At 40.4% G+C, this 18893-nt stretch overlaps 1 protein-coding gene across 1 annotated transcript in view; it reads right to left on the bottom strand.

The window, feature by feature from the left end:
• BIRC7 (baculoviral IAP repeat containing 7) overlaps positions 1 to 18893 on the bottom strand; it is a 517300-nt gene that overhangs the window by 393717 nt on the left and 104690 nt on the right. Inside the window, exon 4 of the mRNA XM_044088967.1 lies at positions 18052 to 18196. Coding sequence (XP_043944902.1) covers positions 18052 to 18196 — 145 coding nt within the window. The remainder of the gene's footprint in view (positions 1 to 18051; positions 18197 to 18893) is intronic.

Raw genomic sequence — 18893 nt, 5'->3', positions numbered from 1 at the left:
TGTTTATGCAGTGGAGATGGGAGCTGGTCAGCAAAGGCTGGTAGGTGATCACTGAGAGGATCAGGTAATGTTCCGGTTTTGGTGATAAGGTGTGGGTGAGTTGTTAGGATCCAGTCAATGATGGTACCAGAGGTACCATCTTTATTTGGTCTGGTTGGAGATTGTATTAGTTGGGAGAAGTTGTACAGGTTGATTGTGTGGGACGGGGCTTCAGAGTTAATAGTATTCCAGCTGATATTGATATCATCGAGTATACAGGTTTCATTTTTTATACTGGAGGAGAACCAGGACAGGATGTTTTCAAGAGTCTTGATATTATCAGCAGGGGGGATATACAGAGCAGCAATACATATGGACTTGTGGTTGTTTATTTTTAGTAAACCTATTATAATTTCAGCGTTGGCAAAGGTTGGTATTTTATTGGAGTAGGGAGTTATGGTATGGGAGGTGGGGTAGATTATTGCTACTCCACCTCCTTGTGGGCTCTTGTCATTGCAAATGATTTGGAAACCTGATGGTAGGATTTGGTTAACTTTTATATAGGTTTTCAGCCAGGTTTCAGAAACGGCACTTTGCAGAACACTAACTGTATCTTACTCCTACTTCAATAGCACACATGCCTAATTTCTGCTGGTATTTTCAGAATCCTGGTAGAATACACCACCCTTACATCTTCAAACTTGGAAGTCCACCCATTAGGTGTAATCAGTTTTCAATAGTTTCCACCTCACTGCGACTCAGTTTACTGTTATGGTTGTTGAAACATTTTTCTCCACAAATGGTGCGTGTACATTCAGTATCAGTCACAGTTAAACTAAAAGATTCTACTCCAAAGTTCTCTACATTTGAAAGCAGCTATCTTAAAAAAAATCTTCTATAACTTTAGATAATTATAGTCTTTACGCCAGTGATAGGTGCTTCGATATACAGCATGTTTACCTCTCCTGTCATAGTTATCTAGTAGACTATTACCCAATAATGGCAATTTCCACCTACTTCTTTTGTCTACCCAACTTGCTACTTAGTTTTTGATTTGCGAAATATGTTGTATAATGCTGATGCCTTTTCTCCGAAAACTTGTTTTAGGATTGGCTTCACAATGTTTATGTCAGTTGCCTATCTTTATATTTAAACATATGGTACCGAACATCTTAACAGTAAGCACTGCATATGAAAGCACATTATTATATTTAACCCATTATAGCTGAGTGCACCTCCAGGCATTTCTACAATTACCTCCTATTGACACCTTTCATATTTGCATTAATAATTCCAAAAACAATGCTTCATAGAAGGTAACAGAAGATTTCTTCTTAAAGCATACATGATGACAAACACAATTGCAGTGGTATTTGACTTCTGTCTAATGCAGCTAAAGAGATATTGATTATTTGTATACTGTTTATTTGTATTGTAATAATGTTCACATTTCTCTAAATATCTCAACATTCAGATAGCACAGACAGAACTGCATAGCTTAATATGAAAGCTCACATCTCTGTGAAGAAAGTCCTTCTCACAGTATGTGCTTTGCTTGACTAGTTAATGCGATATCGTAAGATATTCATACATTACAAAATTAATACTCGCTGCCTTTATTTTGACTTATAAAATCCAGTTTAATGCAAATTGAATTAATGCTACTTATGTAAAGATTAATTTATCCTAAATAAATTTGCCATTTACAGTTTTATAGAAACACGTATGGTTCCAGAGATATGAATATTTGTTGGAATTGTACGGTGATAACTTCAGTTTTATAAAGGCTCAAGCCATGCCCACTGGGATTTAAAAGTACACACTCAAAAGAGCTGGAGGGAATAAGCATGCAATGTTACCTTTGTTCAAAAATTAATTATGCGATTTACAGTAGAAACTGCATTGTATCTGATACTCTGATCAAAACTGGAGCACGCCTCATAGCTGAGCATTTTCCCCTTTTATGAACATAGCATGTGCAGTTATTAATGTGGCTGTATCTTTATCTGTATTCAGATCCTCTGCTGAAATATCCAGACCAATATCTTTTGCTCTCCCAATAATAACAACATAGCTATGACAGCATGATTTTGTTTTTCCAGCTCAGTAACCCAAGCCTGTGGTGGCACCGTGGCATGACCAGTTTTGTTGCCTCACAGCAAGAAGTTGTCTGGCTTGTCTCTAAGCTGAATCAGCTGCTCCGCACAGTCTGCATATTCTCATTGTGTTTGCATGGGTTTTCTCCAGGTACTCTAGATTCCTCACACCTCCCAAAGAGAAGGTTTGGTGACTAAATAATTTATATGTGTGAGTAAGTGCATGTGTGATACAAAAAAAGACCTACAACATAACTCCCCCCCTTTGGCTTGTAAACCCCATTGAGTTGTCCATGGGGGTCACTCTAGGGAGTCAGCTGTAACAGATAGAGTAAAAGAAAGAAAGAAAAGGAAAATCGTAGTCTAAACTACATTCTCATGTTCCACCTTTAAGGGACTTATTTTCATCCAAAGCATGTAAGATTCTACAGTTGAAACATTCTTTTTTACGATTCCCATCACAGTGTGGATACAAATGACAGATCGGGCTCAGTAGACCCAGGCCTCCACAGGGTAGACACCTAGTGCTTCCACTAGGTCATAGCAGCAGTCACCTACCCTACCAGCTCCTACAAGTACCTTAGCTGCTATTAAATTTGCGTCACCTGTGACAGTCAGGACTCTATCCCTCTACATTGCAGAGTGCCTGTTGTCCATAATTTTTGGGTGAAGAGGTTGAGAGTTGTGAATAAGCTTTATTAGTAAAACTTCACAGAAATTCATATTTACCTATATGAAAACAGTATATTTGTAAGGATAAACATAAGTATAATTTAGTAGATGCTTTAGGGATGCATATTTCTTGATATATACATTTTGTATTATAGTATGTTTTTGTCTCCGCTCTCAACAACTACAAGGACAGCATAGACTGAATTGTCTGAGAAACTTCGGATATGGCCTAAGCCTTATGGCAAAACTTCAACTAATGCCTTTCCAAATCAAAAAAATAATAGGTTTTAAAACTAAATCAGTCTGGTCTTTGCCAGTTAAAAACATTTTATAGCATTAAAAAGAGCCAAAAATTCTGCTCACAACATGAGACTAATTTGTGATTTACTCTGATAGATTAACAACTACTGAACTAATTTGGTAAATAATACATTTACTCGATAAAAGTGAATCACCTCATATAAATGCTCTGAATTTTGATAATAAAACTGAATTCTTATAAACATATGCTCAATTCGATGATACAAAACACCCTGCTTTTTAGTTCCTACATACACTTTTCTGGGTTTCTTCTTGACTCCCTGCCAGTCAATCCTTTAACAAGTATGGACCAAAGCTTTGTAATAAAGTGTTTGTAAGATTTATTTGCATCTGATAAGTGAAGTGATTTTTTTTCTTTGACACCATCAAGATGAACAAAATGGAAGCAAACAAATCCACTGTTTGCACAAAAATTGTAAGTGCATAATTTTCAGTTGTATTTGTTAACAATATAACCCTAATGGACACAAGTCCCTTTCCAGGAGTGTCTCAGGAGCTCTAACTGGTTAATGAAAGAGTCCATTGGTTTCAAATGTATTTTTTAACTATGTAAATCCACTAGACTCGAATCCTAACAAATATTTTTTGAACTCATCAGTTTTCCTCACTCAAACACTCTGGACCCATTCTAAATTATATAAGTGTTAAGTTTTGAATATATAGAAGATGGTATTACATTCAATGATAAGGCAGGTTAATGACATGTACAGGTGAACTATATTTTTTCTGTCAGATAGTTATGGCTTTGAATATCATAAGATCACCTCTATAAAATGTTTTAAATCACAACTGACACATTTTGATCACAACTGATTCCAAGTATATACTAAAGTCTTTATTACCTAGGAAACATCATTTGTCAGATTCTTAGTTTTGGCACTTGAATTTGCTTATTCTTGCTCAGCAGTTGTTCAGAAATTGTTAGCACTAAATAAGCTACAAATTATTACAACACTCAACCTTCCTCTTTACCTAGAGGAAAACAGTTTTTGTGCTTACTTTCCTCACTTGCTTAGAGAAAAACATCTCTTTTACTCACTTTCCTCACTTGTCTAGAGGAAAGTAGTTTTTTATTCAGGCATGTCCAAGGGTCAGCTCCCAGTGTTCTCTCCTGTCTAACTGATGAATCTGGGCATCTTGAGGCAATGTAGCAATTGCCTTATGTACACAGACAACCCTCTCCTCCTACCACCCAACACCACAACCTGTGAGAGATGCACTTATCTAGCCAAACTGGAGGTAAAGCTGTCTCCAACCAAGACTGAACTTGACAGTCAAGAGGAGAAGGTAAACACTTGCACCACACCACACTCATCACACTAAACTTACACCACCAAAATTCACACATAGAAACATAAAAACATTCACAGAGGCTCTCAATAATAATCTGCTCAAGCAAGAGAGACCTCCAAAGCAGAAATATAAGCAACCCCCACCACCCCAACACAACACAAATGACACATAGCCCACAGACTCAGTGTGCCAATAAACCACAGCCGATAAGGCAAACCAATGTACCCAACACACTAGTCATAGATGACGCTATAGTCAGGCACACTGATGTCCCACTCACAAGGCTAAACAAGAAGTAGGTTACTGTCAGCTGCCTGTCGGGTGCCAGGATCTGCCACATACCCCACGCACTCAGGTCACTCCACAACAAGTACAAATATGACTATGTCATTGTCCATGTTGGTGTGAACGACCTGAGATGTACCTCCCTGGACTACATGAAAAGAGACATGGAAGAGCTCTCCGATCTTGTAGCCCAGGCAGGTATGACCCTAGCCCGGAGTAGCATCCTGCCATTGCCCAGAATGATAACGCAGTACAAGGACAAAATGATTGACTTCAACAATTGGCTAAGCTTCTAGTGTCATTCTAAAGGGATCCAGTATCTGTCTGCCTGGGACGACATGGTCGACAAACCACAATGCTTTGCCAGAGATGGCCTGCACCTGTCACCCCTGGGATTCCGGATACTGGCTAAGGCTCTTGCTGCCCCTATAGTGCCTTTTTTAGGCAAGGTTCAAATGACAAATTCACCACTGTTACAGGAACAGGCAAGCAAAAACTGAGGGCAATGCTACTCAATGCCAGAAGTCTAAATCTCAAAATGCACTCACTCATGGCATTCCTTAAAATAGAGAACATCGATATCTGTGCAGTGACTGAGACCTGGTTCAAGGCTCTAGAGAGCACCCCTGCATTACCAGGCTATTCATTCATAGGTTATTCATAGGTTACTACTAAGCTAACTGCCCTTGTTGGCCATTTTAAGCCTAGTCAATTACCCCATGTGAGAATTAAACCCTGCACCTTGTGTCTATAAGGTAAACAACTTAACCATTAGGCCACCCTCCCAACCCATCTATAACTCATACCACACTTTTTGGCCATCTAACCTGGACCAGAACACCAAAGACGGAGGTGTGTCCATATTCACTAAGGATATACACACCTGCAGGCTAGTTGGGCAGCATAATGTATCCAAGGTTATCCAAGTGCAACTGACTCTGGGCAAAACTGCAATCCAAACTGTAGCTTTCTATAGATCCCCCACCATGCCCCAGGATTCCCACTCCTCTTTTCTTGATACACTGGAAAATATTAGGGTTCAACCAAACACCCTAATAATGGGTGATTTCAACTACCCCACCATTAACTGGGAAAACTACTCATGTACCAACTCCTTAATTCAACGCTTTCTGGACTTCATAAATTCCAATGCCCTGGATCAACTTATCCACACCCCCACCAGGGGCAACAATATCCTAGACCTAGTCATTACCAACATGAGTGACCAGTGTTCCACACCTGAAGTCAACTCCTCATTGGTCAGATCTGACCATAAGCTAATCACCCTAGATATCCGCATCCTGCTCCCACCCACCATTAAGGAAACCATGGTAAAAAAATTCTCCAAAGCCAACTTCATGCTTCTTAAGGCAGAAGTGGAGAACTTCATCACACCCATACAGATGGACAATACAGTTATGACTGCTGAATCCTACACAAATGCACTCTGTAAATACTTATGCAAGAACATGGATCATGCTATCCCAAACAGAACCAAGATGCTATCTACAAAAACAAGAAAGCCAATCTGGTGGTCCCCCTGCCATAAACAAACTCTACAACAGAAGGAAGAAACTGTTGCAAAAGAGATTAAAATCCCATGAGTGAAGGAGCTCCCTGGTCAGCCTCAGTAAGAAGCTGAGATCCCTTATAAAATCCTCCAAAGCTAGCTGCAAAAACAAAATCCCCACTGATTCTAAGGGCAACCACATAGCATTCTATAACTATGTCAAGAATCTCAATGGCAACACCCAGATCTGCTCTGAGTTACAGCACAACAGCACAAAAATTACAAAACCAACTGATATTGCCAACATCCTGGCAGATAGGTTTAGTGCTAACTTTACCCCCCTCACCCCCTAAAGGGCCCATATCTATACAGGAAGAATGCAGAGTCCCTGTAATCACATCTATGCAGGAAAAAGCTGCACTCTCGAAAACCAAAAACACAGCATCCATGGGACTGGACAACATCCCAGGCTGCATTTTACACGAACTTCAGAATTAACTGGTCCCCACCTAAGCACCATGTTCAGTCATAATCTCACATCAGGCTCTGTGTCCACTGAATGGCACACAGCAACAGTTATCCCACTCCACAAAGGGGAAGCCATCACAGACCCTGGGAACTATCACCCTATTAGCCTGACGTGCCTGGTTTACAAGGCCATGGAAAGTATCATCATGGAACTCATAAACATAGACATTGGTAAACTCCAAACTCTGGGCCCCACCCAGTTCGGGTTTCTGAAAGACAGATCATGCCTTCTGAACCTGATCGACTTCTTTGAGGCAGTCACCAAAGCCATAAACGAGGGTAAGGTGGTTCACACAGCCTATCTTGACCTCACCAAGGCTTTTGACACCATCCCCCATTCTGGAATTATAGCTAAATTCACTAAACTAGGTATAAATCCCTACATCACAAGATGGGTTGCCAACTGGCTCACTGACAGGACCCACACTGTAAAAGTTGCAGACTCCAAATCTGACTTCAAACCAGTGACAAGTGGAGTACCACAGGGTTCAATCCTGGGACCTCTCCTGTTTGGTATCTACTTCTCTAAAGTACAGGCTAACACAGAAGGCCTCCAGGGGCAGCTCGTGGCATCAGACTGCCGGACTGCAGCCCCCTCAGTTGTTTTTGGTCTTGTGTATATCTTTTAATTTAATCATTAAATTAAAAAAAAAAAAGAAATCTCTTTTTTTTCACTTTAAATTTCGAGTCCGTGACTCGAAAGTACGTGCATGCGCATTGCGCAGCTTAACCGCGGTTGTAAACAGCTTTTTTTTTTTTTGTTTACATTGCAGCCCGGAGGAGCACATAAGGCATCATTGTGATGCCCAGAAGTCTATGCGGCAGTGGTTCCAAACCGCATAGACTTGGAAGGGGCTCGGACTGCGACGTCCGCAGGCACGTCAGTCATGACGTGCCTGCTGAGTAAAGCCTAAATGCTGCTGATTGGTTGTCGCTCTCTTCCTGGGCTTTATGTGCTGGGAAAAGAGCGAGAATCAGTCAGTTAGTTGTCGGCTAGTTTTACCTTTTTAAAAAAATTCTTTTTTGTTTTGCCATTGGATTGAACCGGATGGGATTTTGGGTATGCTAGAGAGAGAGAACGAAGGAAGAACAGAAGAAAGAAGAACAGAAGAAAGAAGAAGAAAAAAGAAGAAAAGAAGAGAGTGAAGGTTGAAGGTGCAGAATTAAAGTAAGTATACTGTTAACATTACTTTTCACCCCAGCAGCTTTGAATTTTATATTGTATGATTGTGTGTGTTTATGTGCTTTCTATTGCAGTCTTTCCCTCCACATCCCATATATGCGCTTGTTGAATGTTGAACCCCCTAATTCTGGATACAGACAAGCCCTGTTATTACTATAGCAATAACCCATGCCTGGGTGTGGGTAATGCTGGATTTACCCACGGTTGGAGTGGTTTGGTCCCGAGGGCGAAGCCCGAGGGACCAAACAAAGCCAACCGTGGGTAAATACAGCATTACCCAACACCCAGAAGTGGGTTATTGCTATTATACCATGACATTATTTAAGAAAAGAAACTATTACTTTTCTTAAATAATGGCATAGTATAATGCCTGTTTACTGCCCTTCCGCAGATGTCTGGCATCCGCGGCAGTTCTGATGTACTGCGCACCTGCGCAGTACATCAGAGCTGTGGGCAAAAGCAACGGAGAAAGCAAGATCTCTGTTGCTTTTTTTTTACTGTTTTCGCTATGTTAAATGGGTTTAACATAGCGAGACAGTTTTAAAATAAGCAACGGAGATGTCCGTTGCTTATTTTAAAACTGTCTCGCCATGTTAAACCCATTTAACATAGCGAAAATAGTAAAAAGCAACGGAGATCTTGCTTTCTCCATTGCTTTTTAAACCTGTCGCTATGTTAAATGGGTTTAGCATATGAGACAGCTTTAAAATAAGCAACGGAGATCTCCGTTGCTTATTTTAAAGCTGTCTCGCTATGTTAAACCCATTTAACATAGCGAGACAGTAGAGTTATACTAATGGAAAAAAGTCCGGGCGACCGGACCTTTTTCCATTAGTATAACTCGATTTACAATGTGCACGCTGGCCAATCAGCGTGCACGTTTTGGGGGGGGTCATGGTATAATAACTAATTAAATATGTGATTCAGTGTTTACTAGGAAGGAATGTAAACTACATTAATGAGGCAACAAACACAAGTGCTTTTTCTTTAAATGACAGTCCCTTTTTAGTCCTTTGGTATTTGCTGACAAAAATCAACAAGCAAGGCAACTTACTAGCATCATACAGTTTTGATCATGGCCACAGAGATAGTATTTAGGATTGCCTTCACAGTGCATGAATTCTTAAAGCTTTAAAATGCAGGCTGCTGAACAAAAACGCCAAGAGTCTGAGATAAGTCTGTTTGATCTAGTCTGCCTGATTCTCAGACATGCAAAATAACTGCACGTTGTGCTTAAAAAGGTTACTTTTCTGTGTGATGTTATTCTATGGCTTCTTTAGCATTAACACCATTTCTGAACTATGTTTTTGTAAAAGTTGTGCTATGAACTTAACAACATTTTGTAAATTCTGAAATAAGCAAACAAACAAAAATGTTCTTGTGTCTTAACTTTCCAGCTGTGACTGTTGCTTTTATAGCAGTATATAGCAATAGTGCCTCATGATTCTCTTTGTTGCCTTTCTGCTTTTTATCATATAATTTTTGGGCCTTCTTTATTTGGCCCCTAATGTGTTTCTATAATATCTTTGTTTAATATAGATGGGGAAGTGGATGGGGAGTTAGAGACTGAGTAGGAAGTAAGCCAGTCAGAGTTCTAGTTCCTACAGTAACTAAAGACTGATTTAAACCACAACAACAATGAAAGTCAGATACTTACTTAGAATGCAAATGCATAGATACAGAAAAATGTGTGTGTGTGTGTGTGTGTGAAAGAAAGAGACAGAAGGGACTGTGTGTGTGTGTGTGTGTGTGTGTGTGTGTGTGTGTGTGTGTGTGTGTGTGTGTGTGTGTGTGTGTGTAAAATGCCCCAGTTATTATATCCTGGTGGCTAGAGAACAAATGGTGTTGGGTATGCAGGTGTTAAGGACCTGAATTTCCTACCCACCACCGTTTGTAAAAAAATTGCAGATTTTTGCCTCCTATTTGATCTGATCTGTTCCTCATAATATCTGTGGTTCCTAAATGTTGCAATGCTTGATATTTGATGGTGCAGTGGTAGTAATGTTACTTTATGGCTGCAGGTTCTTGGGTTTGATTCTTGGCTGGGGTGCCTTCTGTGTGGGGTCTGCATCTTCTCCTTGTGTTTGTGTGGGTTTGCTTTTGTGTCCTCCCATATTATAAAGACATGTCTGCATTATTTCTTCCTGGGCCTCTGCTGAAAATTGTTTTTTTTGTTCAAGTCAGATTGTCCTGATTAACAAATGTTAAATAAAATTGACAGGCATTTGAATTTCAGACTTCATATTCTTCAGAAAATACATAGTAACACAACCTTTTATTTTAGCAATTTTCTAAGTTTATAAGATGAATATTTGAAATGTGTCCTTATTTTTGGGACTGTATTGCCCCATTATTGGCTTTGTCCAGGTTTTTTGTGCTAAGGTTGACAACTATGGCAATAACTGAATTCACTGAATATGTCTGAGGGCTGTATTCCCTCATTACTGGGTTTGTCCAGGTGTTTTGTGCTAAGAGGTTGACAGCTATGGTGAGAACTGAATTCATTAAATGAAAGCCATTTAAGTTTCAGTCTTCCTCTCTTTCACAAAGCAGCTGATATGGTGTAGTGGTATGTTGCTCTGACTGTTTTGCACAGGGACCTTGGCAGTAAAATGTATGGTGGTAACACAGCATTTTTCTTTCACAAAGCAGGTGATTTGGCATAGTGGTATGTTGCTCTGACTCTTTTGCACAGGGACCTTGGCAGTAAAATGTATGGTGGTAACACAGCATTTTCTACAACTTTCCAAGATTATACAAGCAATGTTTAATGTGTCCCTGGTTTTTGGCCTTTTGAGCCCCCCCCCCCCCAATAAATATGGCTTTTTCTAGATTTCTTGTGCTGCAAAGTTGAGATACAGTTGAGTATTGAATGGATTTTACAAGGAGCTAAGAGCTGCAGGGGAAGAGAAGTTTAGTGCTGCTTATGGAAAATCAGCTTTTAATGTTAATAGCACAACAGGTTGTGTACTTGCTTTTGATGCAGAAAGGTTGTTGGTTCTACTCCCACAAGGGGTGAATGCTGCTGTACTGAAAAAGTTGATACTAACTATGAGCCTGTTATCTTGTTTGCCATCCATTTCCTATTGCAGTATTACTAGCTTATCATTTTAATGTAATATAGGCAATTTATTCCTCAGGGGCATCAGACACTTTATTTTTCGATGAAACCATGAAATATAAAGGTTTTTGCTAGCAGCAACCTCTTCACTAGTAACAGATTTATTTAATGTGGAATTATTTAGATGACTTTTTTTTACTTCAGAGATTGAGCATATTTACTGATAATGGTGGACTGTAGAATTGTGCATATTTACTGATAATGGTGGACTGTAGAAGTTTGAGTAGACTTTGATGAAGGAAATGTTCTGAATTGGGCAGTTTTGTAATTATTGGTGCATGCATTTTGTTTCATTGTTTACTGGAAAAATGTTCAAAACAATAGGAAGGTGTATCAAGAGCATATGTATGTTTCATATGCAAGGGGCCTATGATTTGAAAACAGCCCAGAATTAATCTTTATCTGCCACTGGTAAAATGTATTTTCTTTGAATGTGGGTTTCAATGCTGTTTCAATGAATGTGAGTTTCACGGGCAGAGAAGTTTTAATGCTAAGTTTGTTTAGCAGAAGGCTTGGTGTTTGTGCTGTAAAATGCAAAATAAAACTTTCAAATGATGTCCAAATCATCATAGAAGTAAATCAGTATGCACATTAGTAGTTATGGGAAATGGAGTGAAATAGCCAAGTAATGGGATCATTTGAATGACTGCAGGAGGAGGCTCCATTTCACCATGATTTTGTGAGGGGGAAGGGCAGCAAACTTAGACAGCCCCAGCTGAAATATACCTCCCAACTGTCCAGATTTTCAACGAATGAATAGATTTTTGCTTCTTATTTTTGGTTTGTTCCTCATAAAATTTGTGGCAAATCATTTAGGAATTAAGTCACTAAATAATGACACACTGAGTTTCAGACTTCATAACCAATGCATGCTAAAGTAAGACTTGTTGTTCTATCAACTGTCTCAGTTTATACAAGAGCAATTTTTAGTACTGTTTATATGTTCCCCCAATATATTTGGCCTTGTCCAGATTTACTGCATTAACAGGTTGAGAGGTACATACATGCAAATTACTTTATAGAATTAGGCATAGCCAAACCTATCAACTGTCCCTGATTTTGGCTCAAAATGTTGCTCTTCCCCTAATAATCCCTCCGCAAAATAGCAATTTTGAAAGAAAACATGGAGGGTTTACAATTAAGAAATAACTAATCATAGTTATAGATTACTTTTATTTCAGAAATGCATGTAGATTCTTTTATTTTGTCAGTTGCTCAAGTTAGCAGTACTAATATTAAAGTGTCCCTTCTTTGACAGGTTCCCAGCTGTATTGTGTGGCTATTTTATATTTTTACATCACATTTTTGGACCATTTTTCATAAAATTGTGTTTTTTTTTGGCAAATTAGTGACAAAGACTGAAGTTAGAAAATAATGACAGACATTTGAGTTTCAGATTTCATACCATTCAGAAAATTCATACTAATGCAAGACCTATTCTATTATCTTTCTAAGTTTATAAGAGCAATATTTTTAAAAAAATTGTCCTTGTTTTTGGGCCTTTGTCCCACTTCTTTGTATGGCTTTGTCCAGATTTCTTGCTCTGAGGTTGAGAGGTATGACAAATGTGTTAGGGTCATCAGTCAGCCAGCGACATTTCAAATTGTGACCTACTTGTTGCACCCCATTTCCCCCATGTAGTGACTCTGGATGTGTCGAAGCAAGGCAAGGAGTAGTTATGCAGTGTAAATGTGCAGGGTATCCCCCCATCCAAGGTAGACACAAGTACAGGAGTGGCTTTTCATCTGTCCTTGATTTTTGCAGAATGGTCTGGTCTCTGTCATATTTTTTGTACTGTTGATTTATGTTTATTACTCAAAGTGCCTGTTGCTCTGTGTTTAAGTAGCAATACATTAATGACCATCAGTTAAGCTTGGCTGAGATTGTAAGATGCAAGTAAGCTTTAATAAGCATACTGTTAAATAATTGCCAACATTGAAAGCCTTTCTGTTGTTGCCATGTAGAGAATACTTAACTAGATAATGTATAAGCCTTGGGTATTGAAATGCATATGACAGTATTTGTAATAAAGGACAGGATTACATTATTTTAAGAAGCTCATTACATTTGGAGACTTCCAGTCATCTCTGCAGGCTTTAACCGTAAACTAAACAGAATGCCAATCGTGTGGTCCATAACCTGTACAGTAATCCTTGTAAGCAATGTATCTTGAGCTTGTTTCTTGTTTGCTTTTCATTTTTTACTTTGATCATGTTTTCCCCATGAAACAAGTAGATAGTTGTCAGGCAGCAGGTCTTTTTTGGATAAGAAACATTTTTAAAAGTGGTGGTTATCACATAGATTGCTACTTTCAGCATGTTACTTGATACTTTAATAAAGCTGAATATAAAATTATAATTAGAACTGCAGTGCAAGAAGTGGTTTGAGTTGAGTGCTGCTTGTTTTTCTTATACTTGATTTTGACTGGCATTCCATTAATGTACTTAAAGTAATTTATTTTTTCATGCCTCACAACCTTTTTGTTTCCATCTAGATATTAAGTAAGCTGTCATGCAGCTAATGCACTGAAATATTTTTATTCTTCTACACTTCATTTTGTCTTGATTGGACTCTCATAATGATGGTTTGGCACCCACGGCAGTGTATTTAGTTAGTTTTTTGTGGTTTTGAGCATAGCCCCCCCCTTTCTGGTTGGCCACACCCCTTCCCATTGACCCCACCCATTCAGCTGTCTCCTGCAGCCCCCCTTTGATTTGAAGTCACCAGCCGCCACTGAAGGCCTCTGGCTAATGAAGTTCACAGATGACTGCAGACTAGGAGCCATAGTCGAGTCCCCAAATGATGTGGACATCCTACAGTAGGGCCTCACTGAGACAGATGCCTGGTGTCAGAGGCATGGCCTCAAGCTCAGTGCGAAAAAGTGCATTGTCATCCCCTTTGGTAAAAACTCTGTACTCATGAACTACCACATAAATGGCAGTCTACTTAATGCCGAATGTGTGATAAGAGACCTTGGGACCCAGGTGGACAGTAGTCTCTCCTTTGATAATCACATTGCCACAGTAGTCAGGAAATCCTTCTATGTGGCACACCTCATCACAAAAGGGTTCTCATCCAGGAAAAGAGAGGTCATTGTTCCCCTCTTCTCGGCATTCATTAGACCCGTTATAGAGTACAACTCCTCTTTTGGAATGTACCTCACAAGACATCTGCAGCAGCTGGTAAGGCCACAGAAGTACCTCACAAAGAGGATTACTAGCCTCAAACAGATGCCCTACACTGACCGTCTCAAACAACTCCGGCTTTACTCTGTAGCATGTCACCTACTATGAGGAGATCGCTGCCTAACATATAAAGCTATATTAAACCCAGAGCTGTTGGACGTGCTACACCTAAAGAAATCCCAATCCCTCCGTGCTACACACTCTGGGGACCTAAACCTTGTCATCACAATAAACAGGACATGCTGGAGGGATAGATTCCTGTCCCAGAGACTTCCTATACTCTGGAACAAGCTACCCATCTATGTCAAGCAAAGTTCCTCATTAGCACTCTTCAAGAAAAATCTTGATGAGTGGATGGGAAATAGGAAATACACCCTGGAATCACTTCTGTGGCTCTGCTCGACAGGGCCACAGGAAATTAACTTTTTTGGGTGGCATAAGCCAGGGAACCTTGTCAGCTAGGCTTAATTAGGCCCTTGGGCCGATAGCCTAGTACCTACCTATGAAGCTATGAACTTAATTGCCTAATGTGTCGGTCTCTTTAGCCATTGTCCTTGTTTATTATACTCAATATCAGCGTGAATCATTTTTTGCAAATATGGCTATGCTGCATTTCATGATGTTTAAAGATAAAGTACAGTTGTGTAAAATCTTACCATAACAGTAGATGTCCTTTTCACTGTTGCAGAATTCATCACCTCTGAGATCTCCTGCCAAATATAGCCCATCATCTAGCCAATATACTAAAGCCTTTATTACCTAGTAAACATTGTATGTCAGATGTATGCTCCCTATGCAAGCATACAGCATAAAAGTGATGTACGTATGCTCCCAACTCAGAAGTGAAGTGCCCCAAGAGAACTAGAGCCCCCAGTAGAAAGGAAGAAATGTACAACCAGGAAAAGGAAGGAGAAGAACCTCTTGGCCAGAAGGAAAATACCACCCACGCAAAAAGAGAAAAGGGGATAGGAGGGAGGGAGTGGAGTGAACACTTCAACAGTGAAAAGGAGGACATCTTCTGTTATGGTAAGATTTTACAAAACTGTACTATGTCCTTCCATGTCACTGTTGCAGTATTCATCACCTCATGGAGAGTACAAAAGCTACAGTGAAGGTAGGGGAAGACCTCCACAAACCCATGCAGGATGGCCATAGCAAAACCTGCCCTGGCCCTGGAAATGGCATCTAATTTTCCTTGTGAAAGTGTGAACCGAAGACTAAGTAGCAGCCTTAAGGATGGAGATAGTGTCCAAGCCCTTGAAGAAATGACCCTGAGGAAGCCACTGCTCTACCAGAATGAGCCCTCATGGAAGTAGACAACTGCTTGCCATGAAAAGAATAACAAAAAGAAATGGCCTTGTAAATCTGGGGGGAGATGGTTTGCTTACAAACTACCAAACCCAATATCCTGGTATGAAAAGAAATAAAATGATGATCAGATTTATAAAATACCTTTGTTTTATCTAAATAATATCTGAGCTCTCTATGCAAATCCAAGGTATGAAGAACATTCTCACTAGCCGATTGCAGACAAGAGAAAAAAGAAGGAAGCTGTATAGACTGATTAAGGGACAGCTCATTAGCCACCTTGGACATAAAAGAAGAAGAGACTGCCATCAAGGCCTAGAGTTCAGAAACCCTTCTGGCAGAGGTGAAAGCAACCAGTAACAGTCTTTCAGATGCAATGTTGCAAAGCAGCAGCAGCAGGCTTAAATGAGCTTGAGTCATTTTTAAGGACATCAATTAAGATCCCAAGGAGGAGGAATGGGCTTTCTTGGAGATCTAATATAAGTTATACTGCTTGACCTCAATCCTAGAGGACAAAGGAGAAATAAGTGGCAGAAATGGCTGACAAGTGAGTTTTCACTGAAGAATATGCCAAGGCAGCATGTAGCAATTCACACAGGTAGGAAAAAAACAAGGGGGGGCCCCACTGAAAAGTGGTCCTGGTGATGTTTAAGACACGAAACAGAAAATCTTTTTTATTAAGCCTTAAGTCTTTATTGGGTTTCCTGGCCTCCTGCAGGGCCCTAAGCATGTCCACAGAAAACTGAGTTCAGAAAGGAAGTAAAACCCTATCACCCAAAGTGTCAGTTGAAGAGTGGACAAATGAGTATGAAGAAAAAGTCCTTTCTCCTGTATGAGAAGATCCATGCAGTGAGGTAATTTGTGATGACTGCCCCTGGCCAGATGGAATAACAGGGGGAATCAGTGCTGTCTTGGTCAAAAGAAGTCACCAGCAGGATTTTTGCAATCCTTCTTGATTTTGTGAAGAACATTTGGAAGAAAAGGAAGGGGATGAAAGGCATACAGGGACATTCCCTTCCAAGAGAAAGACATGGCGTCCACTTTCCAAGCCAAAGGACTCTGGAACGCAATTGAGGGGGTTGCCTGTTTAGAGGTGAAGCAATGAGCTCTACTAGAGGAATACCCCACCAATAAACTATGTCCAGAATTACATGTCTGTGAAGCATCCATTCGTGAGGTTGCATCCTGGACCTGCTGAGAAAATCTGCCACAAGATTGCACTCTGAAGGTATACAGACTGCCTGTAGGGTGACCTGAGATTGATGGCTATTTCCCATGCTTGAAGAGCTAACCTACCAAGAAGGTACGACCTCATGACCCCTTGGTTTTTGACTTACCACATGACTATGGTGTTGTCTGTATAAACCTTCAAGGGATCTGGGACCAAGAGTGGATGGAAAAATTGAAGGGGACCAAAGGCCCTGTACCTTCAGAATGCCTGAAATGGCTCCTCAATGCTGCTCTGTGAATCCCACAGCCCTGATAAACTCTCTGGCTGTAAAATATGACCAGAGAAGCAATGACAGAAAAAAATTCGGTGGGATGAATCCTTGCAGGCAGGAAGAGATGCCAGCATTGAAACAGTCTGGAACCTGCAGCCAAGGAAAACATTATCCTGAGATGGAGTCAACATTGGCTTCTGAAGATTGACAGTGAACCCAAGGTTGTGCAACAGAAGCTGGGTAAAATGAAGATCCTGCACCAGCTGGGATTGTGATGGGGCCTGAAAGCAAGATGTCATCCAGATAAGGAAATTTTTGAATGTCCCGCAGTCTGCAAATGGTAACTACAGGGGCTAGACATTAGGTGAACACCCCTGAAAGTATTGAAAGCCCAAAGGGCAAAGCAGAAAACTGAAAATGTGACAAAGAAACAGAGAAATGCAAATACTTCCTGAATAGACTGTGGAGAGGAAATATGAAGGTAGGCATCTTTCAGAACCAAAGAAACCAGAAAGGCCTGGGGAGGCAACAGAGGAAAGAGAGTCTGAAGAGAAAGCATTTTGAATGATGGCACTATGAAAAAGGTGTTAGGAAAGGAAAGATCCATGACAGGTGTCCAAGCCCTCTTTTTTCTGAGGATCAGAAACATCCTGGAATATAAACCCAAACCCCTCTTGGTCTGTGGAACGAGGTGAATGAAACCCTGGTCCAGTAGGCCTTGCAATACCCACTGAAAATGAAGAAGCCCTTCTGCAGGAGGTTGAGGAATACCAGGGGAGGGGGGAAGGGTTTTCCAGGTCATAAAGTAAACCTGCCACAAAATGGAGAGAACCCAGATTTCTATAGTAATCAGCGGCCAAACTAGGATAGACAGGGAAAGCATGAGGGACAAGGGAACCTGGCTGAGAGGAAGAGAGGGCAGATAGTCTGCAGACTTGTCAGGAAAGGATTGCTTTTGGTGCCTGGGCGTTTGAGTAAGCTTATCAGAAAAAAAACATGCCTAGGAGCCTTTTTAACTTTGAAGACTGTCAAGGCAATGTGCGCAAAAAGGCAGTCTTACTAAAATAGCTCCTTTGAAACTTGGGAATTGGTGAGATAAAATGTGCTTCACATCTTTCATGACCTTACCTTGATTCTGTAATGTCTTGAAAAGCTAAGCCACAGCAGTACCAAACTCTGGTTATCCAAGTGAGCATCCAGACGTTTTGCCTTGATATCATCTGCAAGGCCTGAAGGCAAAGCTAAGAACAGAACCTCATTACAGAGCCAGAACCTGCAGCCCTAGAAGATGCATCAGCTGCATTATAACTGCATTTGATAGAGTAATGGGCAACCTGAGAAATGGAACTGAGCAAGGAGAGAGTAGAGGCTTTGCCCTCAAGTTCAGGCATGCCAGAAATAATCTTCCCAATCGGGGAAAGAAGAGACAGAATGCACCTCGTCATACGAGTCTGGTAATTAATGTCCTTGAAGGCTAAAGTAGCCAAAGTGTATGTCTTTTTACCAATCCTCTCCTTGGCACTACTGTCCTTATCTGAAGGAAGTTGCTTGGAAGAAGGCAATAACTGCAGGATCAGATGAAGGGCACTTGTATAAGAACTTGCAGTCATCCATCCTTATAGAACTTATCAGTTTCTTAGGAGTTGGAGATTGAGAATCCAGTGTCCAGGGAAGCAGCAGAGAAGGTATCCATTACAGTAGTCAACACAGAAGGGACAGCTGAAGATTTAGGAGAGTCAATTTTTAACAACTCATAATGCCTTTTCTGTACATCTGATACATGGGAGCAATCTCATTTGAAATGCTTCATCATACGCTGAACTATGTCACCAAAGGAAAGCTCCTCCAAAAGAGAATCAGGACTGACATATTCATCCTCCTCCTCAGACTCATATTCTACAGGTGAATGCAATGGAGAGGAATAGCCTAAAGACTCAGCCTCAGAGTCAGAATCCAAAGACTCTGGATCC

The sequence above is a fragment of the Protopterus annectens genome, chromosome 12.part0 (genome assembly GCF_019279795.1).
Source record: "Protopterus annectens isolate FY-2018-M chromosome 12.part0, PAN1.0, whole genome shotgun sequence".
NCBI classification, from domain to species: domain Eukaryota; kingdom Metazoa; phylum Chordata; order Ceratodontiformes; family Protopteridae; genus Protopterus; species Protopterus annectens.
Note: the sequence above shows the minus strand (reverse complement) of the source record. Positions and strands in the feature narration are given on the sequence as shown.